The sequence below is a fragment of the Geotrypetes seraphini genome, chromosome 6 (assembly GCF_902459505.1).
Source record: "Geotrypetes seraphini chromosome 6, aGeoSer1.1, whole genome shotgun sequence".
In the NCBI taxonomy this organism is placed as follows: domain Eukaryota; kingdom Metazoa; phylum Chordata; class Amphibia; order Gymnophiona; family Dermophiidae; genus Geotrypetes; species Geotrypetes seraphini.
In genome coordinates this window covers 191,220,264-191,246,041 of record NC_047089.1, presented here as the reverse complement: position 1 = coordinate 191,246,041, position 25,778 = coordinate 191,220,264, and the positions used below count along the sequence as shown (strand labels likewise).

Sequence of the window (25,778 nt, the reverse complement as noted above, 5' to 3'; positions counted from 1 at the left end):
AAAAATATTGACATCTTATTGAGACAGCAACTGTTTCTTAAAACTCTCTCCTTTATTGTTTACAATACTGTGGGTTTATTTATGCTTTGTTTTTTTCCTTTTTTAAAGTGACCCCCCCCCATACACACGCATAAACAGCTTCTTGGGACAAGGGTGTTTCATATAGGGCCCCTTTTACAAAACTGCGGTAGTGATTCCTAGTGTGCAAATGTGACGCAACCCATAGGAATTAAATGGGCTGTGTCATATTTACCACTTGGAAATTGCTTTGGTGGCTTTGCAAAATAATAATAATAATAATAATAACTTTATTTTTCTATACCGCCATAATCAAACGACTTCTAGGCGGTTCACATTCAAAGAAGGCTGGACAATCAGCGAATTACAGAATGCATTAAGAGGAAATGTTACATAAGAGATTGGAGTTACAGAATTACAGATGCATGGAGAGAAAAGTTACATAAGAGAATGGGGTTATATGGGGAAGGAAAATATGAGAGGTTGGAGATACCTGAGAGATTTCATCAGGAATTGCAGTGGGGAAATAACATAGTGAGAGAAGGTCATGTGTTTAGGTAATAAATTTGTCGAATAGAGTGGTTTTAATTGATTTTCAGAATGCGTTATAGGCTCATAATGTTTGAAATATGGGTATTGCAAATAGCAGTGAGGAATAGGTCGTGAGAGTTGGTCAGAGATGTAAATGATAGCGTCTCACTTAACATTGTCCTGATCTGATTGCAATGTCAGCAGCCTCAACCTGAGCCCATCAAATTATTTTCTTTACCGTGTCTTTGTCAGGGCATACTTTTGAAATGGACAAAAGGTTTTAAAGCCAGTGGCTGTGAAGGAGAAGATGTGGTGAACCTGTTGAAAGAAGCTATCCATAGAAGAGAGGTAAATGGAATTTCTTGGTCTCGGAACTAGTGGTACAGTGCTCCCCCGGTCATTTGCAGTTGGCGATTCATGGTCCCAGTCATTCGCGGTATTTTCCGACCGGGCAGGAGAGGGCAGCCAGAGAGGCAGGAGAGAGCAGCCGGAGCACTGGCGAGTGAAGGAAATCACTCACGGTATGCTCCGACTGCCTCTTCCTGCACTAAAATTGGGCCTCATCAATCAGGAGCTGCTTTGACAGCAGCTCCTGATTGGTGAGGCCTGACTTTAGTGCAGGAAGAGGTGGTCAGAGCATACTGCAAGTGATTTCTTTCACTCGCAGGTGCTCCGGCTGCTCTCTCCTTCTTCTCTGGCTGCCCTTTCCTGTCTCCCCCCACTAAAAACCGTATTCGTGGCTTTTCAGCATTCGTGGGGGTTCCTGGAACGGAACCCCCGTGAATATCGGGGGAATACTGTACTGTATTATTGATATTGAATTATCCATCCATGCATCATGTAGAAGTTGATCTACATTCCTCAAACAGACAATAATTTATTTATTGGAATTTATTAACTGCTTTTATGAAAAGATTCACTCAGAACACTGTTGAAACCATAATTCTTTTCTTGACTTTTTTTTTTCAAATGTCCAACAAAACAAGCAATGATAGAACATTAATCATGTTCAAGCAGAGAGTGGGATGGGACAATAGACTTTCCACAGTTGAAAGAGCCAAAGGGATTATGTAAAATAAATGTTTATTATATCCATCCACAGTGGTCGTGACCCGACACAGCACTATGTTTTGGCGTAAAATATACCTGCCTCAGGGCTCACATATACTGAATCAAGGTTTAATGAATGAAATGAAGCCATTGTAGATCTAAAAGAGCAAAAAACATAATCCAATAGTAATTTTTATTCACATGAGTGAGAAAAAAAATCAGATATAAATAAATAAAACACAGGTAGAATAGAAAATATAAAAAGGCCATTCTCAAAAGATGCAAACAGAGCAGGCCTCCACTCAAACAATTTGGTACTAAATAAAGAATGTTGCCCAGTTCTGGTTAAATGTCTCCACCATGCTTTGCTTCAAGGCAGTAAGTTTACTTAAGTAGTATGCATTCCACATAATGCTCCTTACACAAAATATCAAAGGCAATGTTATAGACTTCCTAAGTCGAGCATCTTCTCGTCATATAGATGTTAAACAAGGTAACACCACCTTGACTATTTTTATAAGCAGGATGTGGAGTAGAAAAAAAGCCAGATCAGCAACAAAAAGGTACAGAAAACATTTCAGAGAACATTTGAGCATGTACATCCCACATTTTTATGATACGAGGACTCTCCCATCAAACATGTAAGTACGTGCCCTTCATTCCAAACCTTTACTAGTATTTTTTTTCTGCAGAGGGTAAAATCCGTGCCAAATGAGACGGGAGACAGTACCACTTATACAGTAATTTGACACCATTCTCCACCAAGAAAGGTGAAAAGTGTTCTGGTAAACAATAGACCAGTCCTGATCTGTAAAAGTGTCTTAATTCCCTCTCCCATTTCTTAATAAATGAAGGAACCTTGGAAGAATTAATATAGCCTAATAAATCATATAGTTTGGATATATGCTTTTTCAGCCAAAGCTCTTGAGACAATAGTTTATCAAGGGGTGGTCATCCCGTCCTTGAGTAAACCATTTTGAAATAAGTGTCTAAGTTGCAAGTAAATATAAAAATACATATTTGGATGTTAAGATTTTCTTAATTCACCATAGTTCTTTTCTTGAGGTGCTGTTGGGATGATGATCCTCTCAGCCCACCAATTCACCATGAAGTGGCAGTTTGTGGTTTTCAGAGCATATAGAGAGTAGTTCTATAACTTGGCGTCTGGTAGGAGCCCTTCTATAAAGGAATTTAGATGTGTACTTTCTTTTATAGAATACTAGCATAATCACTTAACTACACTCTTAGAAGTTAGGTATCAGCACTTAAGCCAGCTAGCTATAGAGCTCAAATAAGTGTTAGAGCCTAAATGCCACAGATACACATGTCGTAGTAATGTGAACGCTGGTGGAAAGAGTACAAAAGCTAGTTTCTGTGGATGAACTCTTCCCAAATTGAGCCACATGAGCTTGAATGGTCTGCCTGAAAAATTGTCATAAAGCAATTTTTCAGCTCTATGAAATGTGAATATGGTTCTATAACTGAGTGTCCTCTTCTGTTTTTGAATCCTGTGGTTATTCTTGTGGCTTATTAATTTGGGAGCAGATATTCACATAACTTATGGGTTCTATAATTTACAGGGGTAATATTCATCTGGTGGTGTCCAGCGTTTTTTAAAACTGCTATTTGTTGACTGGCACCAGCATTAAATATCTAGATATGTGCAGATGACCGGCACTTAACTGGATAAGTTAAAGCGAGACAAAGATGGCTTTATGGTTTAGATTTTATTTGGTTTAGTTTACTGCCCTTCGTACACGTACATCAAAGCAGTTTACAAATCAAAACATTAAATATTATAAAAAAGAACTCTATACTGAAGATAGGAAAGAGGATACAAAGGAAAGAGAGTAGGTATCCTAAGGCCCATGATGTCTTAACTGTAAACATATGAACATAAGAAATTGCCTCCGTTGGGTCAGACCAGAGGTTCATCGCGCACAGCAGTCTGCACCCGCGGCGGCCCTTCAGGCCATGACCTGTACGGTGATCCCTTCCTAAACCCTTTAATCCCTCCTATCTTCTGTCTATACAGCTTATAATTTTAGATTTGTGGTCTATAAGCTTTAATAAATAAATGTCAGTTATCAATGGACATTAAGGGCCTGATTCTATAGAAGGTGTCTAACTTCTAGGCGCCATTTGATACAGTTGTCAATCAACCGCTAGGCATTATTTAAAGAATCACGCCTAAGCAGTCTTAGGCACTGCTAGGTGTTAAAATTATTATGTGCATTCCATTTGAGCCAGGGTTTTCTCATCCTAAATGAGTGTGCCTAAGTCTACGTTTAACCTCCACCCCAAATCTGCCCCTAACCACTCCTACTTACTGTGTAGGTGCTGGTAGGCGCCTTAGTGTAGACACCTATCTTGAAGTTTTAAATTGCTTTTTAATGGGGCTTTCAATTATCAGCATCTGTTAAATCAATTAAGTTAGGCACTTAGATTGGCTAAGCATGCCAATCTAGGCACCTAACTATAGGCGTCTTTTATAGAATCAGGGCCTAAATGTCTGTTGAAAAAGGTAAGATTTCAAAGTCGCTTTAAATTTAGGAAAAGATCATTTTACATGTAGGGCTAATAGGAATGTCCCATCATAGGGGAGCAGCACAGAAGTATGAACAATCACAAGTTATGTAGATGAGAGATCAGGATAGAAAGTATGTATAAACAGCTATCATACAATACTTGGAGTTGAGTGCAGTGATCGGAGCTAGGTAGGGATGAATCCTATTATATAATATTTTGCAAGTCAATGTAAGAAGTTTAAATTGAGTACAGTATAGTATGGACAACCACTGATATTTCATCAGGAGAGGAGTAATATGGTCATGTCACCTATCATGAGAAAGATGTTGTATGGTTGCTTTCAATGTGGTTTGGAGACATTTAAGTGAATGTGGAAGCCCAGAGTAAATAATATTATGCAAACCCCTGCTTAAGTTTAGGTGGCTAGCACCAGTATTGAATATCCAGTGAGTCCAAGATATTCATTACCGGTGTCTGGCATTAGATATCTGGGGTCAAGTTAAGCAGTGGTGGTCAACATTAAAAAAAATACAAATCATTGCTGATCACTGCCAGCTGAATATTGACTATCATTTGCTTGATAAAATGTAATCCCTTCACTTGAGGCTGGATTTTTTCATATTGTGGCCCCTAAGCTGCATTCTCAATTAAGTAAATTTTAGGTGTAATAGTTTTCCATGGTAGTGAAATATGAGGCCTCTTGTATTGTGAGGACTTAATCTATAGCTTGTCAAGCTTATACTTAAATCTGGCTTTGCCAGTATATTAACAATACTTGGCAATAACTTATTGATTTGTCATAGCTGCTCACATTCTTGTCTTTCCCTTCACCCTCTCCTCAGGAATTTGACCTCGATGTCGTAGCAGTGGTCAATGATACAGTTGGAACCATGATGACCTGCGGTTATGATGATCCTTACTGTGAGGTTGGGCTCATTGTTGGTAAGAGCTTGACAGTGGTGGGAGGAAGGGAGACAAACTGACTATATTATAGAGATATACCGGTATATTATTTTTCCAGGACTGATTCAGAAGATTTTATGCACATAAAGAGCATGGCACTGATCTGCTTTATGCACTGATTGGTGATGAGACAAAACTGAGATCCTTCAGGCTGATTCGGGGTTGAGGAAGAGACAACAAGGAAGTCAGAGATGGATTCCCCTAAGGACTCTGGGATGGGAAGATAGCTACCTGGGCATTCTGGAAATTCACAGACCTTAAAGCAGTACTCTGAGACAATGACATGCCATATCATTTGCAACCTTTTTTTGGTAAAATATTAGCCTAGATCAGGAATATCAGATTATGATTGCCAAAAACTGCCCACAAAGTTTGCCCATACTGAAGAAAAGATGCTTTCAAAACTCTGGCAATAGTCACTGGTGGAACATAGAGTACTGAATAGCATTCCTTGGGGCCCAGCACTGGCAGTTGATCTTAACCAAAATGTCCACAAACACAGTCCACAGATAAATCTCTTCTGTACTTTCTTAATGTTCTGTAACCTTCTTAGAAACAGATGGCTCTGGTAAATCATGTATATTGCTTCCCTGTTTCTCTGTGGTTCACCAGTCAAATGGGAAAAAAAAATCATCATGTTGCAGACTGTCTGCTTGTACAACTGAGTTAATTAATGGGCATATGGACATCCATCCTGCCAAGGCACGGGGTGGGGTGGAGTGGGGGGTGGTAAGTGTGGGATCCAGGCGGGTCCAGGCAGCGGCTACTGAGGCAGGAGGGAGTGGGTATTCCTCCTGCTGATCTTGTACAGAGTGGGAGGAGGGAGGGGGGTGTCAGCGGGAAAGGGGACTTTTCCTTCTGCTACTCTCTGCCAGTTAATCAGCTGAGCCAGCAGAACTCGAGGAGACCTGCGTCTCAGTTAATCAGGGTAGGAAGAGCAGCCTTGACAGAGCTGTACCTAGCAATTATTCTTCTGAGTAAGTGCCAGGCTCAGTTCTTCCCCCCCTCCCCTTACCAGTGATTCTCTGCGCATATAGCATACATATAATTTGCATGCTATTATACTGAAAATTGCTTATAAAAGAAAAATCACTCCCATTAAGGCCACTATCGATCTGCTAAATTTACTGGTAAGTTTTGAGAATCTGGCCCTTTGGGTTCTGGTTTGCTATGAAGCACTATCAGCCAGAAGTGAGTTTAGCAACCAGTGTTGGTAGAGGTATTTCTTTATTGCCAGCAGCATCCCTCCATCCCCTGCCACTTTCCTCTGAAAATTCAGCTGGGGATCATTGGACCCTTGTTGGCCCTCTCCTCAAGCCACAAGTTGGGACATAGATTGTAGAAGTCTGCCCAGTACTAGATTTATGTTCCAACTATTGGAGTTGCTGTTAAAATCCATTCCACACTATCTAAACCATCTTGTCAGTTTGGATACATCTTATAGGTTCATGGGTGGCTCTTCTCCAGATGTCTCAGTATTTGACAACTTCAATTGTTAAGGAATAACTTCATGATGAATAAAAATTGATGAAGGTCTTGCTAAAGAAATGCTCATTTTAAATTGTCCAGATCTTCTTAAGAATATCAATCATTTTTATTAATGTATTGTGTAAGTTCAAGTTTCAAGTTTATTAACTTTTAATATACCGACCATCAACAGGTATCTGGCCGGTTAACAATAAAATATTTAAAAAGAAGAAAAAATAATAGGTATTTAAAAATGATGAAAGTGAACATCAAAGACATTAACTGGACAGACTTGAAAGTGAGGGTAAAAAGGGAAAGGAGGGGAAAAGTTACATATTTTGAGGAGAGAAGGAGAAAGTGGGAGTAGGGTAAAACATATTGGGTGGAATTGCTTTTTTTAAAAGCGGTTGGTTGAGTAAGAGAGGAACAGAAAAGAGAGAGAGAGAGAAAAAAAAAAAGGAAAGAACTCTAAACACAAGTAAAGGCGTCACAAAATAAAAAAGTCTTCAGGCTTATCTTGAATTTATCAAGATGTTGTTCAACTCGGAATTGCTGTGGCAGAGCATTCCACAACGTTGGGGCGACTACTGCAAAATTTATTTTCCGGGTGTAAAAGAAATCTTTTATGGAAGGAATTAGTAAGAGTTTCTGATCTGCTGTATGTGGGTTTTATCTTAATGACACCACTGTTTTCTCCCTCTATGGCCCATATTTGTTTCTAGTGCACCTTGTTCAACTATTTTTATATACAGTACCTACTGTATCGCTCTATATAGATTACAGCAGTTAACTTGCCAAAAGCACTTATCTCTTAAATTCAATCCATAAAACAATTACAGCATCTTCCTGCACTCTGACTTATATTGTAAGGTCCAGAGAGAGAGAAGAGAGAAATCCTGAGAGAAGCTTTTCTGTTGCATCTTGCTATAGCTAATACTGTTTTGGGACATGCACTGGGAAAATATCAGGCCATCACTCAACTCTTTTTTTTTTTTTTTTAATTTAAAGTTATCATTAAAGGAAAAAAAAGAAAACATATAAAAGTAATGCAGTGGTAGGAGGATGCACCAAAAGATTTCTTTAATTACTTTATATGCCTGTTGCAGGAGCCCTTAGTTGATGGGGGTCTTGCAAGTTTTCCTCATCTAACATTGAATTCTTTTGTTTGTGCCCCCTCACTGGTGAATAGGCACAGGTAGTAATGCCTGCTACATGGAAGAAATGTGCAATGTGGAGATAGTGGAAGGTGAGGAGGGCAAGATGTGTGTGAACATGGAATGGGGTGCTTTTGGGGACAATGGCTGCCTGGAGGAATTCCGGACTGACTTTGACAAGACTGTGGATGAACTATCACTCAATCCGGGAAGACAGAGGTGGGCTATGTGAGGGACATGCTTATTTCAGCATATCATTTATTTAGCACAGAGTACCACATGCTCTCACATTACGCAGTATTGATGCCTTATTGACCCATCAAAAATAGAGCTGCATTGTGGAAGCTCAAAAGTATAGTCATGTGAAAATTATTACATACTTTTTTTTATATAAGTATCAACAATTTCAAGATGTAAGATTTTTCTTGAGCAACTACTATAACTCAGACCAATGTGCAGCCTAGACCAGACTGTCCAGGAAATGTATAAGCCTTAATAGGGAAAATGCACAGGATCAGTCTTGTCAGCTGCAGAGGCTGTTGACGCCACAATAAGTTATTCATTTTGCATTCTTTTTTAGGACCAGGAATGAGTAAAGACTATTTATACCCCTTTTGCCCTCACTGACCGCCCCTTTCTCTCTACCCATCTTTCTAACGATCAGTCTTTCTTCTCTTCTTTCTCTTTCCCATACCAGTCTGAATAATAGGAGAATAGCAGCACACTGCCTCACTTTTCATCCACTGCCAGTCTGCATTTGCATTTCAGTTATTTTCTACCCCAGTGGTCCTGGATGGTTCCCCCTTCACCCTCTCCTAGTTAACAGCCCAGAAGAGAATGTTTAAAGATGATTTGTGTCTATAAAAATAGACACAGAAAACAACATAGTGGTATAACAGTGCTGTAAGCCAGCAGGCTCTGATGTGACCTTGAGCAAGTCTGTTGTGAATTTTTTACTTTTGGTTTGCTTACAGCAAGACAGTATAAGGCAATTTTACTGATGGGTCTAGAGGAAATAGTAAACATTTATAAATTAGTAAGGGTGAGATGTTGTAGGAATTTTTCTCATAGATAACAAAACAAGAAAAATATATTAGCATATCTGGTCCTGAATAGAGAAATTGTATTGATTTTTCCCTCTTAATGTTTCACACCCTACATTTTTTATTTTTTTTATAAATCTTTATTGATTTTCAAATATTAACAGTGCAATACACATGAATCTGAACGTATAATAAATCAAGAAAAGCACATTTAACTTACAGATATACATAAGTAATCATTCCCCCCCCCCACACTCTTTACTTAATCAATAATATTAATACACTTTTTCTTCCAATTAAACCTCCCTCCCACCCTGGATGTGTAAGGAAATCGAACAAAAATTAAAGAGAAATGACAACTATATAGAAGCAATAAAAGATGTCAACGGGCCCCATACCAATTTGAATCCACTACTATTTCCCAACATTTCAGCATTCATTTTTTCATCTTTGTAGCTGGAGCATAAGTTCACCCACCAAGGTGATCATAGTTCTTCCAATTACGTGTTACTATCTTCATGGCAATTCCCGTCATAATTAAAAAAGCCATAATTTATAACGGTCCATAGGGGGTTTAACATGTAATAATGTTCCACATATTACTGCTTCATACGTCAATGGGATTGATGACTCATTTTAAACAAGAAGATTCATGATGAACATTCCAGTAAGGGGGAGAACGAGATTTATAAAAACATTTCTCGAGTTCCTTTTCCTTCGTTTCCCCAACTCCTCTACTACCTCAAAGAGAAATGTGGGATAGGGTTTTCAGTAGAGTAAAAGCTGTGATATCTAGTACAAAATCACACCAAACATTGAGATTTATGTAACATATTGCTGTGCAGGTTTGAGAAGATGATCAGTGGTATGTACTTGGGAGAAATCGTGCGGAATATCCTGATAGACTTCACAAAGCGGGGGCTACTCTTTCGAGGACGAATCTCTGAGAGGCTGAAGACCAAGGGCATATTTGAAACTAAATTTCTGTCGCAAATTGAGAGGTAAGCAACACTGAGAGACAGTAAAAGTCTTCTATTCTCATCATTTATGTTCACTTTAAGAGAAAGAAACTCACGCTTATTTCAAGTGACCCAATCCATTTAGAGTGTAATATTACACTATAACAGGTCATTAGGGTAAAAGGGCATTCATGTGTCTTTATAAACTAGTAGAGATAAATTAACAGAAAACATGCCTACATTGAAGTCATGGACATTTGTCTACTCAGAAGAAAGCATAAGTGTTCACATGTATTTTATAAAAAGGGCTTCTGATTTTGATCAACACTAATAAAAACACCTCCAATGCAAAAAAATTAAAAGAGGTGTTTAATGGATGAACACTTTCCCTAGTTTACTTGTCACCCCTTCCCTGGTTTGTCTTGTACTCTCCACTTATTTTTTGTTGTTGCTTTTCTTAACATCCACATTTGATTCCACCAGTAAAGGTACTCAGCAGTGGTAACTGTGGTGTGAAATGAAAACACCAATAAAATACTAATTTTTTGTAACCTCATAGATCCCTTAATTAGCTAGAAAATATCTACATTTGCAATTTATAAAGACCTAAGAAAAGAAGCTCTATTTATAAGCATTGCTTGTAAATCATGACTGCCCACATACCATCCAAACTCTGCTCCTGAACACCGCTACAAAAGAATCTTGTAAAAGTATGCACGACCATTGCATATATTTTTCAGGCATGTAATCCCTGGGGTTATTTTCTAAAATCCCTTTTATGCACAATCATTTCATAAAATTATCCTCTTCCTTATCCTGTGTGAGGGAGTGTATAAGATGTGACCACTTCCCCTGCTGAAGACTCCATCACAGTGTTGGAGCCACCTTAATTTCCATAGCCTCTCCCTAGGGGTAAGTGACACAGGAGGGGAAGCCAGGAAGCATAAATGGTGGGGCCAGATTTGGGTTAAGGAGGTCCAGGGAAGGAAGGAGTAAGCCCCAGTGTGCTTTGACTACATGCATCTAGCTACTCTGCTTGGCTGAGGTAAGCGAACCTTTTTCCTACTGAATACTTGGAAGCCAGACCTTGCACCCCAGTGTGCTTTGATTACATGAAACATAGAAACATAGAAAGATGACGGCAGAAAAGGGCTATAGCCCACCAAGTCTGCCCACTCTACTGACCCACCCCATCAAGTCTGAGTGCCTTACTAGATGCCCATGTAGATGATCCCATGTAGGGATCCCATGTAGATGTCCCATTTATTCTTAAAGTCAAGCACGCTGGTGGCCTTGGCCACCTGCTCCGGAAGCTTGTTCCAGTGACCACCACTCTTTCCGTGAAGAAATACTTCCTGGTGTCACCCTTAAATTTCCCTCCTCTGAGTTTGAGCGGATGCCCTCTTGTGGCCGAGGGTCCCTTGAGAAGAAAGATGTCATCTTCCACCTCGACACGACCTGTGATGTATTTAAACGTCTCAATCATGTCCCCCCCTCTCCCTGCGTTCCTCCAGAGTGTAGAGCTGCAATTTGTTCAGTCTCTCTTCATACGAGAGACCCTTGAGCCCCGAGATATTCCTAGTGGCTATCCGCTGAGCCGACTTGACTCTAAGCACATCTTTGCGATAATGTGGCCTCCAGAACTGCACACAGTACTCCAGATGAGGTCTCACCATGGTTCTGTACATCTAGCTGCTCTGCTTGGCTGAGGTAAGCCAACCTTTTTCCTATTGAACAATTGGAAGCCAATCCTTGCACCCCAGAGAGAGAAAGAGAAAGACTTTACAGACTGTTTGGGGCATAGTAGCTAGAGGCTTGCCTCCAGACCTTTCCCTCTTCATTAAGAGATTGTCTCTTTTTCTATGTTGTTCCTGATTCTGTGAAGTAACAGGTCTCAGGGTTTTTTAAGTTAATAAAGGGATTTTGCTTTATTCTTGAAACAGTGTCTGGCTGTGTATTCGTGAGGATCACCCCAACCCTCAAACACAGTATCACATCCTGCTAGATCAATCAACAGATGGAGGAAAAGGATACATTTCAGTGATGACGACATTAGTATAAGGAGCAGTGCAGCCCTAGATTTCACTAGTATTTCTCTTCTAGCAGTGGGTGCAGCTTGGACTAGAGCAGCACATTTATCAAGTCAGGCCTGAATTTAATGGTGAAGATCACATACTGCAGCCCTGACACTGAGTCCTGTGGCTGGTGTTAGCTCATAGGAATTGGTCTAGGGACATTTCCCAGGAAAAACCCAGGGGTTCCAAGCCCGGAGCCTTGGTCTATGGTTTTTCATTTGGTGTGACTCCTTGATAAGGATCCTAAAGGGTCACTGTAGACTGTGTAAATTGTGTTTAGTTGATATGAGGCTCTCGAGAAGGCCTTGAGCCTCCTTGTTCTTGGTCCCCCAAGCTGCTTGACAGAACACCTTTCAAATGATTCCTCACAGGGCTCTGTAGGGATAATTCCTTGTTGAGGAAGAGGTTTCGACCAGATATTCTCTGTTCTAGTGTCCTGGATCTGCTGCCAGCAGCTTCACCCACCTCTTGGGTTTGTAGGGGGAGAAGATAAGTTTTTCAGTACTGTTGAGACCAGGGCTCTATGGGTTTGATCTGTTGTAGTCTAGAGTAGGCAGGGATGGTGTCCCTCTACTGGCATTTAGCCCTTTAGGTTTCAGTAACATGGCAGAGCTCTGTTGTTTCTTCAGAATATTGAATGTTAATGGTCCTGATCAACATGGATTCATAGCCTTTCTCACAGTGCCCAGGTTCCAATTTCTATGATGACCCCTCTCCAGATTCTAGTCTTTGGACCGGAGGATCTATATCTTGTTTCTTGGGGTCTGGCCATTCCACACCACACCATTGTCTCCTTCACTTGAATGGGAGAGTTGGGGTTGTATAGGCATCAGTTTTAGTTTTGTTTAAAATATTTGACAATTGAAGGAGAGTGAGTTGCTCCAGGAGTCTGTTTGAGGCCTGGGAAGTCTACAAGTGTCTTGGGATTTCCCGCTTGGAGGGAGGAAGGGACCAATCTTTAATTAGCCTGTGCTTTTGCCCAGAACCTGGTACCCTTGAGAGGCTCGAGGCCTTAGGGGTGCTTGAGAGGGTCTTTAAGTCTTTTGGTGATGTTTAATGTGTTGCAACACTGGAAATTCATTTTGAATTTACTGCCTAGTGGAGTCTGCAATCTATAAAGGCTCTTAACCCTTGCAAATGGTAGACCCAGCCAACTTGGTTATAGAAAGGTTTTCTCAAAGTCTTCACATGATCCTATCCTTGCCTGGTTTGTCCAATGGCAGATCCACTGTCCCTTGGTGGAATGGTTGCAACCTTTTCCGGTCCCCGTTTGGTAGCCTCTCGGAAAGTTTAGAATCTGGACTGGTCTAGCAGGACTTAGGGAATAGAAATTAGCAGGTAAGAACAAATTTCACCTTAATGCTTGCATATGATGACAGAAGAGAATATCCTCCCCATTTGAAAGTTTGAATATTCTCTTTTTATGAGCTTATTTACAAGTACGTTTCCTGACCCTATATGATATTACATATGACCATGGTATAATTTGCTCTGAGATATTTTCATATTTCTATGGGATTGACTGCTATATAAATGCTTTGGTACAAAGCAGCCATTGAATAATTAAACCCACTAGCAGGCCCTCTGAGTTGTTGGGGTTGGGAGCCACATTTGGGCAAACTTCTATGATCTGTGTGCTCTATATGGCAAGACAGATCAGGATGGTTTGGAGTTTGTTTTGATGGCAACTTCAGCAGGGGAGCCCTGAAAATAGCATAGACAAATCAAGTATGCTTAGTATCATATCTAACTTTATGAATTTACCTTGTTAGGCAGACTGGATGAACCATACTGGTAGCACATTAATGTATAGAAAGGACTCTTTAGTACAGTCTGAATAGCCCTGAGCTAAAGAATGCTTAGCCCTAGTTGGAACAATTCATCACAATGTGCAGTGTGTTAGAGATGCATCAGTAGCAAACTTTAATATTTGAATGTTCATTTTGTCTTGCAGTGATTGTTTGGCCCTACTTCAGGTCCGTGCCATCCTGCAGCACTTGGGACTGGAGAGTACCTGTGATGACAGCATCATTGTGAAAGAAGTATGCACTGTGGTGGCCAGGAGGGCAGCTCAACTTTGTGGTGCCGGCATAGCTGCAGTGGTAGACAAAATTCGAGAGAATCGCAATTTGGATTTCCTGAGGGTTACTGTTGGTGTTGATGGAACACTGTACAAACTTCATCCTCAGTAAGTTATTTTTTGCACCCTCTCTTCTAGGTTAAGTTATATGATTATATGGTTCTGAATAAGTGGATTGGGTTCTGTTTTCTGTTCTTTGTGAGAAAACTAATATGAAATTAAATATAGATTCATTTCCTGTTCATGTCACAATCAATACCTAGAGAGTATAACAGGATGCTTAGGTTAAAAGACCAAATAGGCCCCTACCCCTTTCACTTCATTGGCTTCCCATCCATTTCCGAATACAATTCAAACTCCTCTTGCTGACCTACAAATGCACTTACTTAGCTGCCCCTCACTATCTCTTTTTGTTTTCGGACCATCCATGGACACTGCTACTCGGAAATTGTCTGCCCATGAGACTAGGTGGGACACATTGGTCAAACCAAAGAAAAAGCCTCAACCACCTCGTGCTTTCAGGCCTACTTCTTTTTACCAACGCAGGTTTACCGCTAAGCCTGCTCCTCCTCAACCTAGGAAGCAAAAGCAGCAATCACATCAACAACCTAAGCAACAGGCTGCTCAACAAAAACCTACACAGCCTTTTTGACATGTTCCTTAGGAGCAGTCACCTTTCCCATTCTCATATCTCTGCCTCAGCCAATCGGAGGACGGCTTTAATATTACATCAACTGGTGGGAGCTCATTACTACAGATCTATGGGTTCTAGACATCATTCGTCAGGGGTATGCTCTCCATTTTCTTACCCTACCTCCGGATCATCCTCCAAGAGAGTCTATTTTGGACCCTGCATAGTCTTCTCTTCTCATTCAGGAGATTCAATCCATCCTTCTTCTGAATGCCATCGAAGAAGTTTCTCTATCTCAGCAGAATCAGGAATTCTACTCCCGGTATTATTTAATTCCGAAGAAGACGAGAGGTATACGACCCATTCTAGATCTCAGAGATCTCAACAATTTCTAGTCAAAGAAAAATTCTGGATGCTCTCCCTTGCCCTTCTTTATCCACTTCCGGATCAGAACGATTGGCTATGCTCTCTGGATCTCTACGAAGCCTATACACATATACCAATTCATCAGTCTTATTGCAAATACCTTTGTTTTCGAGTGAATGGACATCACTATCAATACAAGGTCCTTCCTTTCGGCTAGCATCTTCTCCCAGAATCTTCATGAAGTCCCTGATTGTTGTGACCGCATATCTCCGATTCCACGGTCTTCTAGTCTTTCCTTACCTGGACGACTAGTTGATCAAAGCTGTCTTATCACAGGAGGTGGTTCTAGCAACATCTCAGACCATTTCCTTCCTTCAAGCTTTGGGATTCAAAATCAATTTCCACAAGTCTCATCTAATTCTGACTCAGTGTCTTCAGTTCATTGAGGCTATCCTCTATACTACTCTTATGAGAGCGTTTCTCCCACCAGATCGCCTGAATACTCTTCTCATCCTCTGTCAACAGATGTTGAAGGTTCGCACCATATCGGCGAAACGCATGATGATTCTCCTAGGCCATATGGCTTCCACAGTTCGTGTAACACCACTGGCAAGGCTGCATATTTACATTCCTCAGTGACCCCTCGCTTCTCAATGGTCTCAAGCGACAGATCGTCTATCACAGCATATCTCTGTCACATCATCTCTTCAGCAGTCACTTCAAAGGTGGATGACCTCATCCAATCTATCCAGAGGTCTACTTTTTCACTTGCCCCTTCACCAAAAGGTGATAATGACTGACACATCTCCTTATGCCTGAGTGGCATATCTAGATGGCCTTCAAACTCAAGGTCATTCTCTATCAGGGAGCTCAAATTTCAGATCAGTTTACTCAAGCTTTGAGCGATATATTATGCTCTCAAAGCTTTTTAACACCTCTTGAGTCCTCAAGTCCTCCTCCGCACAGACATTCAAGTAGCAATGTACGCAATAAACAAGCAAGGAGGCAAGGGCTCTCTCCTGTTATGTCAGGAAGCTCAGAAAATCTGGTTGTGGGTGACATTTCGCCACATTTTTCTTAAAGGCTGCAATATTCAAGGGGAGAAGAATTCCCTAGCAGACAACCTCAGCAGAATTCTTCGACCTCACGAATGGACTTTCAGCTCTCCATCCCATCTTTGTTCAATGGGGCACTCCTCAGGTAGACTTATTTGTGACCCATCTCAATCACAAGTTGCCCCAGTTTTGCTCCAGACTTTACTCTCCTCACCGTTTAGAAGCCGATGCATTTTTCCTGGATTGGACGGGCCTGTTTCTATAAGCGTTCCCTCCAATTCCTCTCCTGTTGAAGACTCTGTTCAAACTTAAACAAGAGTCAGCAATCATGATTCTCATTGCTCCTCGGTGGCCAAGACAACATTGGTTCTCCCTTCTCTACTTCAACTCAGTACCAGGGAGCCAATTCCTCTACCAATCTTTCCTACTTTGCTTACTCAGAATCAAGGATTGCTTCTATATTCCAACCTGCAATCGTTACACCTGACAGCTTGGTTTCTCTCGGGCTGAATTCATATAAATTACATCTCTCTCAGCCTGTTCGCAATATTATTGACGCCTCCAGGAAGCCAACCACTCAACAATATTATCAACAAAAGTGGACTCTATTTTCTTCCTGGTCTCTCCTTCATCATCACAATCCACCGTCCTTGTCGGTGGAATTGGTGTTGGATTATCTACTTCATCTGTCTGACTCTGGACTCAAATCTATATCTATCAGAGTCCATCTTAGTGCTATTACAGCTTTTCACATACCATTCGAGGGAAAACTTCTTACTGCTCATCGTTTGGTCTCTAGATTCATGAAAGAACTTTTCAATGTGAAACCACCTCTCAAGTCTCCTCCTCTAGTCTGGGACCTTAATGTAGTTCTTTCCAGGTTGATGAAACCACCATTTAAACCAATGACCATGGCTCATCTCAAGTTTCTTACCTGGAAAGTTGTTTTTCTTATCTCGCTCACTTCTTCCAGGAGGGGTCAGTGAGTTATAAGCGTTGGTGGCAGATCCACCCGTCAGTTTTTTATCATGATAAAGTGGTTCTAAGCACGCATCCCAAGTTTCTGCCGAAAGTTGTGATGGCATATCATCTCAATCAGTCGATTGTTCTCCCAGTTTTTTCCCCTAAGCCTCATTCTCATACTGGAGAAAGGCCATTATACACTCTGGACTGTAGACGTGCTTTGGCCTATTACATCGACAGGACAACGCCACATAGAACATCTCCCCAACTTTTCGTCTCATTTGGTCCTAATAAGTTGGGGCATTCTGTTTCCAAGAGAATGATTTCCAACTGGGTAGCTGCTTGTATATCATTATGCTATGTTCAGACTGGACTGCACCTGGAGAGTCGTGTCACAGCTCACAAAGTCCCAGCTATGGCAGCTTCTGTACCTTTCCTCAGATCCATGCCTATTGAGGAAATCTGGTCCTCATTTCTTACCTTCACTTCTCATTATTGTCTGGAGTCTTTCTCCAGACAGTAATGGCACTTTGGCCAGTCAGTATACAAAATTTATTTTCTTAAAGGCCAACACTCCCACCATCCAATTCTGGTTAGCTTGGAGGTCACCCATGTGTGAGAATATGCTGCCTGCTTGTCCTGGGATAAAGCACAGTTACTTACTATAACAGGTGTTATCTAGGGACAGCAGGCAGATATTCTCACAACCCACCCACCTCCCCTGGTTGGCTTCTTAGCTGGGTTGTCTTAACTGAGGGACTGCACGCCTACGTTGGGCAGGAAGGCACTTGCGCATGTGCAGTGCAGGCTATCATGAACTTTCCAAAGACTTAAAGTGGTGATGCACTTTTGAAGTGGTCCGTGCCATGTGTGAGAATATCTGTCTGTTGTCTCTGGAAAACACCTGTTACAGTAAATAACTGCTTTCTCATCCTGATTGTTGCCACAAGCACATACTTGACTAGCTTAGTAGAAGCTGATGAGTATGGAACACATCTTTATAAGTACAGCATATGATGTATTTGACACTTCATGTAGAATTTCAGCTTCTTTCACTGCTGCCAGACATTTGGCTTGATTATTCACTTTCAATCTATATGAAACTCTGGCAGATGCTCCAAGTACTGGAGTCTCCTAAATGAAAGTATAGTGAAACATGGATATCATTAAAGACAACTACTCCATTTTGTAGCATCTCTGTCAAAGAGTGTGCCTTTTCTAGATCCATACCCTTCTGCTGCCAGTTGAGGTCATTTTTCTTCCTATTCCCATAGATTACAGTAAGTTTTGTCAAGGGAGAAGGAAGCAAGACTTCTATCCTGGCACTTTCTGATCTCCAAGAATATGAGAGGCTTGAGCCCTATCGTGAAACTGAGGAATCTCTACCTTTTTATCTTCAAAGAAAAAATCATGATCACTTTTTTCCTCTATTTATCCCTTCTTAAATGAGGGAGACTGGCTATATACTCTGGATTTCACACTCATTCAGATAATCCATGTTGCAGAAAATACCTCCAGGTCCTGCCTCATATCAATCAATATCAGCCTTTAACTGTCCTCCAGAGTTTTCACAAAATGCCTTGTGGTAGTTATCTAGTTTTGTTTTTTTTCCCTTATCAATTCACTCTTGGTAGCTACCTTGATGAACCTAACAGTTGCCTTCAGAGATGAGACAATTCATTTGTTACAGAGTCTAGACTTTATCATAAGCCTTAAGAAGTCAATCTTGCAACCTACATACAAAATTTCTTTCATAAGTGCAATACAATCAAAAGGCACAATACAATCAAATTTTTCTTTTGTCTGATATAGTACAGTCTTGGATGCTTCATATCTGCAGTGTTCAGATTTTCAGTGGTGGTCATGGCCAAGGCTACTTATACTGTACATGCTGGATCATATGGCTACTGCAGTACATATGGTTTCCTATGTTTACCTGAAAATGAGATGGATTCAATGGAGTATCCAAATTCCAATGGAATAAGCATCTGAGTCTCTTCCCATCATTTAAAATGTTTCAGTTTTGGTATGAACTGTGATGCACTAGTGAATTTCTGAACAAACTGTGACCATAGGTGTCCCTTTTTGTTCTGCTGGAATAGCATTCTTTCTTCATAGGTGCTTACAACACTAGTTGGGGAGCTCACTTGTACTCCCGCATTACTGATGGGACCTAGTAAATTTTGAGACTTCACATCGCATTTCTAGAGTTGGGCTCTATTTGTCCTTTGAGTCTTTATCCATGTTTTCCGAGACCAGTGTATGTTCAGTTGGACAACCAAATTGCCATGGTTTTAACATTAATAAGCAGAAAGGGATGAGATTCCTTCACTTCTGCCAGGAGGCAGCAAAGATTTTGGACTTTGTCCTTGCAATCACATTCAAATACAAGCTGTTTTTCTCTCTGTGATACAATAAGCTGCACAGAGTTCATCAACTCTGGGGATCCCTCAAATAACAAAAAGCAAAATTGCCATATAATTGTTTGATCTATGCATCCTCAGATTGACTAGGCTTCTATTTTATGCTTACCCCTCACCCATTCCACTGTTAGAAAAGGCTCTGCACAAGTTTAAAGAGATCTGGCACCACAGTTCTCATAGTGCCCTAATTGCCTCATCAGGTTGATTCTGCTAAAAAAAAACAATAAACAAACACCCAGTTCTACCCTTTGCAGACTTAAGATACTTGTAATGTTGATTACTTGGAACAAGGATGGTCTTCAATTCAGTCTCAAATTATTAGCCTTCACAGCATGGAAATTGAGCAGCATTTAGTTACCAAGATGTATTATTTTAATGCTGCAACTAATCTACCTGGCCTACCTACAGCTTTCATTGTTAGAGGTTTTCCATCTGGTGTTTCATGAATGGCCATGGCTGCATTTGCTGTTATCCTGATACCTTATACTACTTTTACCATTTGTTGTCTAGGACTCCAAACGTCCTCCATCATGAAACAACTCTATGCTTTCTCAGCCTATGATGCTCCAGTTGATAGATAATAGCTTCATTGTGTTCTATCATTTCTTCATTCATGAAACCACTTTTTCATGTCAAGCCATCACTTCAGAAGTCTCTTATCACGGGGCTTCAGTATCATCTTTATGTTGCTCATGAAGCTGCTATTTGAGGCAGTGAAGTCTTTTTCCCTCAAGCATGTTACTTGGAAAGTAATTTTTTTCTTATAGTGGCTACTTTTGGCTAGAAGAAAAAGACAATTTGAAACCTTAGTAACCTGTGAACCTGTACTCAATTTCATCACAAGGTAGTTATTTGAATTCATCACAAGTTTTATCCAAAGTGCTAAGACCTTCTGTCCAAAGTCTCAAAAAATCCATGTGTGAAAGTCTTCCGCACTCTAGACTATAAATGATCTCTCACCTACTGAATCCATTCAATAGTATACATAGCTCTTTGTCACCTTTTGACTCCAACAGAATTGGCATGCCAGTTGCCAAATGAACTTTTACAGGTGTTAACCAATTTGTCATCCAGGTCTGTTATGAACAAACTAGTGTCCCTCACACCTTGAAAGTGAAATTTCATCTTATCAGAGCTATTGCAGCTTCTGTAGCTCTACTGAAATCTGCTTCTCTGGACAATTATGTATCCTGGTCCTCGCTTCACACCTTTACCCTGCACTACTGCTTTGAACAATCCTTAGTAAGAGCTGATACTTTTGGTTGAGCAGTACTGGCCAATTTTTCTTAATCTTTCAAATCATACTTTTTTGATGAGCAGGCTGCTCTTAAACAATGGATGGTGCATAAAGATATGAGCATCCCTGACCATGTGTTACTCTTTAGCTAGGGAACAAACTGAGGAGCCTAGGAGACTGCTTTGAAAGGGTTGGTATGCTTAGAACTTTATTCATCCTTTAGCCATCAATTCACTTCTTATAGAGGTACATCTCATTTTTGGGGGATGGTTTATCGGACAGCATTTGAATCTGAATCCTGGTTCTATGTAGAAGATTGATGAGGGATACTGCTTTTGTGTTTTGTACTGTTATCTGTCTGGAAATGGATTGCGTATGTTTAGTGTAACATGTTTAGGTTTTAGGTGGGAAAGACATTTTTTTTAAAAAATAAATAAATGCCAACCATTAGGTTACTCCTCCACTCCACATACATAAGTTCTGAGCTCTGAGAGAGTTGTTTCATCTTGTGTGCTGAACTCAGTTCTGCTGTCTATGGAAAATATCTTTTACAGATGAGCAGCAATGATTTATAAAATAGCTTACCTGAAAGCTCTCACACAAAGTTACATCTAATCTGAAGAAGGGGTAACTGTGTGTGTGCCATTAAGAATAGACATGTATGCTTATATTTTATGAGAAGTACCAATGCTAGCTCAGTTTCACCCTCTAGAATGCCTTCACACATGGAGAGTAATTTTATAACAAGTGGCCTAAGTTAGAAGACTATGTAATATATAATTTATAACATAACCAAAATAACCAGAATTATAGCTAAGATGTAACTGTGTGCATTTACTTTAGCTCAGAAGCTGGTGTAAATGTACATGGCTCAAGTACATGTGAGAATGAGTATTTTATTCATTGTACACACTTCATGATGCTGATAGTGCTTATTCACCTCAAACATGCCTTGGGCCCAGATTCTCAAAACTGCTCTTCAACATTAAAATGAGCACTCTGGTGGATTCTTTAAAATCGCCAGGCCATTTCTAAGAGCAGTGTCAGCTTTTGGTGACAAAAATCAGCGACTGGTCCATGGATGCCAATTCAGTGACAGCATTGTTTTAAAGCCCAGCAATGAGAGAGATGCCCACTCTCTCCTGTTACCACACAACACCTCCCCTTGCAGCAGGAGAGATACCCACTCTCTCCCGCTGCCAAGTGAACCCCCCAGCAGTGGGAGAGATGTTCAATCTCTCCTGCTGCCAACCAACACATCCACCCTTCCCCCCTACAGCGGGAGAGGTGCCCATTCTCTCCCATTGCCGCACAACATCCCCACCTGCCTTCGACCCCTCCCCCCCGTACCTTGAATTAAATGACTGACCGGAGGGATGCCTCCTCCCTCTGGCCAACTGGCCCGCCTCTTCAAAATGGGCCTTTCCATCCCCAGTGCATCCTGGGATACACTGGGGAGGGGCCTGAGACTCTGATTGGCACAGGTTGTTTAAGTACCCTCCCATAGGAGGGGCCTTAAACAGCCTGGGCTAATCAGAGCCTAAGTCCTCTCTCCAGATGCACCAGGAAGGGGCCTAAGGCTCCGATTGGCCCAGACACCTAAGGCCTCTCCTATGAAGCATCCACGCTAATCAGAGCCTTAGGCCCCTCCCCAGTGCATCTCAGGATGCACTGGGGAGGGGAAGGCCAATTTTGAAGAGGCGGGCCAGCTGGCCAGAACGAGTAGGCATCCCTCCGATCAGCCATCTAATTCAAGGTGCGGGGGTGGGGGGTGTTGTGTGGCAGCGGAAGAGAATGGGCATCTCTCCTGCTGCTGGAGGGGAGTTCCCCTTGGCAGTGGGAGAGAGTAGGCATGTCTCCCGCTACTGGGGGGTGTTGTGTGGCAGCGGGAGAAAATGAGCATATCTCCCGCTGCTGGGGGGGGAGGTTTTGCTTGGCAGTGGGAGAGAGTGGTCATCTCTCCTGATGCTTTGTGGGGGTGATGGTTGGCAGCGGGAGAGATTGAACAGCTATTCAACTTTTGTTGTTTTTTTGGGGTCTTTTTTTGCATTTTTTCTGTGCATGTGCCCATCGCTATCACCAGCAATGGGCACATGCAAATGTAGCGAGTCTTCGCTACTCCCTGCCAGCCTCATTTACATGAGTGTATTTTGGAGAATGACTCACTTTTTAAAAAATTCACTACCAGCTAGCAGTCTGGCATTTTTTAACATTGGTTTTTGAGAATAGGCTTTGGTTGCATAAATGCACAGGATACATGGGGGAATTTACATCCATTTTGGAATATACCCCCATAATACATAAAAATAGACACTAGGAAAACATAGCTGTTTTAGAAAGGTATATAGAAGTATATGTTATCTTTATAAAATAGATGTAGCATACCTTCTATTTACTTCTTCACTTCATTTTAGAGGCAGTTAATTAAGAACTAGGAATGTGCATTTGTTTGGAACAACATGGAGAATGTCATATGTTCTGAAATGAAAATAAGCAGAACCCCCCCCCCCCCCACACACACACACACATACATTTTGTGTTTGGAGTGGTGTCCCCTTTGTTATCAGTTGTGTGCACATTTTGCAAAAAGAGTGTGATCTTTGACATTAATCCCCAAATGAAAAAATCCTGAAAAATCTCAAACAAAATGAACATTCCCATAAACAACATAATGTTTTCTGGTTGCATATCTCTATTAGTAACTGTATTACCTATAATGTGGAAAAAAAAAATAGATGGAAGTAACAGTTATCACCCTGTCATAGTATTAAGTACTTTTTCTTTTCTTTAAAAGTTTTTCATGGAATATGTATTTTGACCAACAGTTTTTCAGCAGTCATGCAAAAGACAGTGAAAGAACTGTCCCCAAAATGCGATGTGGTGTTTCTGCTATCAGAGGACGGTAGTGGGAAAGGAGCAGCTCTCATCACGGCTGTGGCATGCAGGATTCGTGAGGCTGGTCAGCGATAGAACAACGTCACCAGTACACTTGGGCAGGCCTGTGATGTGACATTAAGAAGCTTCATCCTGCCTCTGCTTTATTTTGTCCATGCGGCAACCTGACTTCCAGATTCAAAATAGCATCTTTAATCTTTTGTAAGGTGTATACTAAGTAAAGAAGAGAGCTTTGTTTTTGCAACTTTATCTCATCCAGAAATCTCCCCACAAAGTCTTCCATTTGTTGAATTTACTCTATTGACAAACATTATGGGGCTGATTCTACAAACAATGTCCCGATCGTAGGCAGCAGTAGATGTCCTACCACCGTCTCATCAGCCAATTGGGATGCACGTTTAAAAAAAAAAATCCATGCTGCGAAGGACGCTTCCGATATAAGCGTCTGACTTGTACCTATGGCAACATCTAGGCACACCTACTGATGCACAAGGCGGGCGTGGTTTTCACCTGAAGTGGTTTTGGGTGTCCGTAAGCATCCCTATGAGTCTCTGTAGGTGCGAGACAGATGCCTTAAATGTAGGCCTGTAAAATGCTGGCCTGCATTTAAAGCATCTGATAGGGAAAAAAGATGCAATTCTCTAAAGGACGCCAATGCATGATTGACACTTGATTGGCGGCCGCTTCATATGCGGTCGCTGAGGTCGGTGTCCTTCAGAGAATCAGGCCCTATATGCTTGGAGACTGTAAATCTTTATATAGGTTCCTTTCCTAAATGAATCCAAATGGTTTGAAACCATGTTCATTAGTGGATTTAGTCTTCCATTACTTTAGAATGCATTCAGAACTGATCTGAAACTGATTTCAATTGCATTTCTAGAGAGTAAATTTAACTGAGGACAGGACCGAAGGAAGATGTCCAATAAGTAGTTCACCCTTCTGCAGTAGTTTGCTGTTAGTATTCATAGCACAAAATAAGTGAAAACCAACTGGTATTTGTAATGTTTATTTATGACCGTCTTTTTATTAACCTTTGTTGAACACTGTAGTAATTTTAAGAACACACTTGACAAATACAGTATCGGAGACTTTGACTACTTGAAAAAATAAGTCCTGGCTTCAATCATGTGGCCTTGGCAAAGGAGTCTACCACAGTGGCTTCAGCTATAAGGCTTTCACACATTCTACATGCTTTAAAATTTTTGGTACAATAGGTTTGTTTGCTTTTTTTTTTTTTTTTTTGGGGGGGGGGGAGAGAGTTAGAAAAACCTTTAATTTTTTCCTAGAGAATGTTGATTCACTATCATAAGGCGCAGAGCATGATCCTTATGCATTTTAGATGCTTTGTGACGCAGGCATGAAGAATATGGTGGATTGTGCAAGAAAGATGCTTAGTATTTCGCACCACTATAGAGAAATAACGTTCACACTGCTGTTGCATACTGTATTCCCTCAGCAGTGAGATCAATTTCTGTACTAGTACCAAGCCTTAAAAGTTGTTAAGTCATATATTGCACTATATAGATATTGTAAATTTTTTTAATAAACCAGTTTATGTATATAGTGTTGGGGAGGGAACATATAATTATGGACGGTTTTTATGATGGTATAGTAATGATATGAAAGTCTGGGTGCAGGTGTACCTTCCTCTGGCAGAAAAGTGATTTATGGGAAGAGTAAGATTTTTTAGCAGCAGTGAAGCTGCTTTCCTGGAGCAGCTAAATAATTGTAGACAAATAGAGCCAATATGGTGAAATTTAGTTTGTGGTGGATTTCCAACCTGTTGCCCTGGGAGTAGGTAAAAGCACACATTAGAAGGCAAAAATTCACTGTAGGGTATTTGTTCTTTATATAATAATAATAATAATAATAATAAAATGCAGTCCTCTTTCATTTTACTACGTGCCTTTTTCCAGCCAAACTCCCTAAAGGTGTTTTGTTATTATGGTGGACTACATAACCCTTTCAACATGTAGTATTTTATTTCCCAAGCAAGTGAGCTACTACTTGTATATATTTAAAAGATACACAAATATTTGTGGTGTTCATGGGTGCAGAATATATAAATTATGACTGAAATGGTTTTTATACTGTGCTAATACATTGTTTCACTAGAGGGTGCTGCATGATGCTCCTTAACCTAATAACACAATTCATAAACACATCAGGTTAGATTTAACTTGCAGTATTTAGATAAGCTAAGGCAAGGAGGAAATGTAGAACTAACTCTTGTAAAGAATTAAGTAATTATATAGCATGGTAGAGCAAGGGCACCCAAATTTTTGAAAACAAAATCCCTATAACGGCTAGTAAGGGCGTTTCCTCTAATTTTGTTGAGT

The 25,778-nt window shown here is 40.7% G+C and overlaps 1 protein-coding gene across 2 annotated transcripts in view; it reads left to right on the top strand.

Annotated features, from left to right (window-relative positions):
• HK2 (hexokinase 2) overlaps window positions 1–25,332 on the top strand; it is a 119,273-nt gene extending 93,941 nt beyond the window's left edge. For both annotated transcript variants that reach the window (XM_033948003.1, XM_033948004.1), the window contains exons 13-18: window positions 802–897; window positions 4,971–5,070; window positions 7,748–7,931; window positions 9,601–9,756; window positions 13,744–13,977; window positions 23,370–25,332. In XM_033948003.1, coding sequence (XP_033803894.1) covers window positions 802–897; window positions 4,971–5,070; window positions 7,748–7,931; window positions 9,601–9,756; window positions 13,744–13,977; window positions 23,370–23,514 — 915 coding nt within the window. In that variant the 3' untranslated portion in view covers window positions 23,515–25,332. The remainder of the gene's footprint in view (window positions 1–801; window positions 898–4,970; window positions 5,071–7,747; window positions 7,932–9,600; window positions 9,757–13,743; window positions 13,978–23,369) is intronic.
• The last annotated feature ends 446 nt before the right edge of the window (window positions 25,333–25,778 follow it).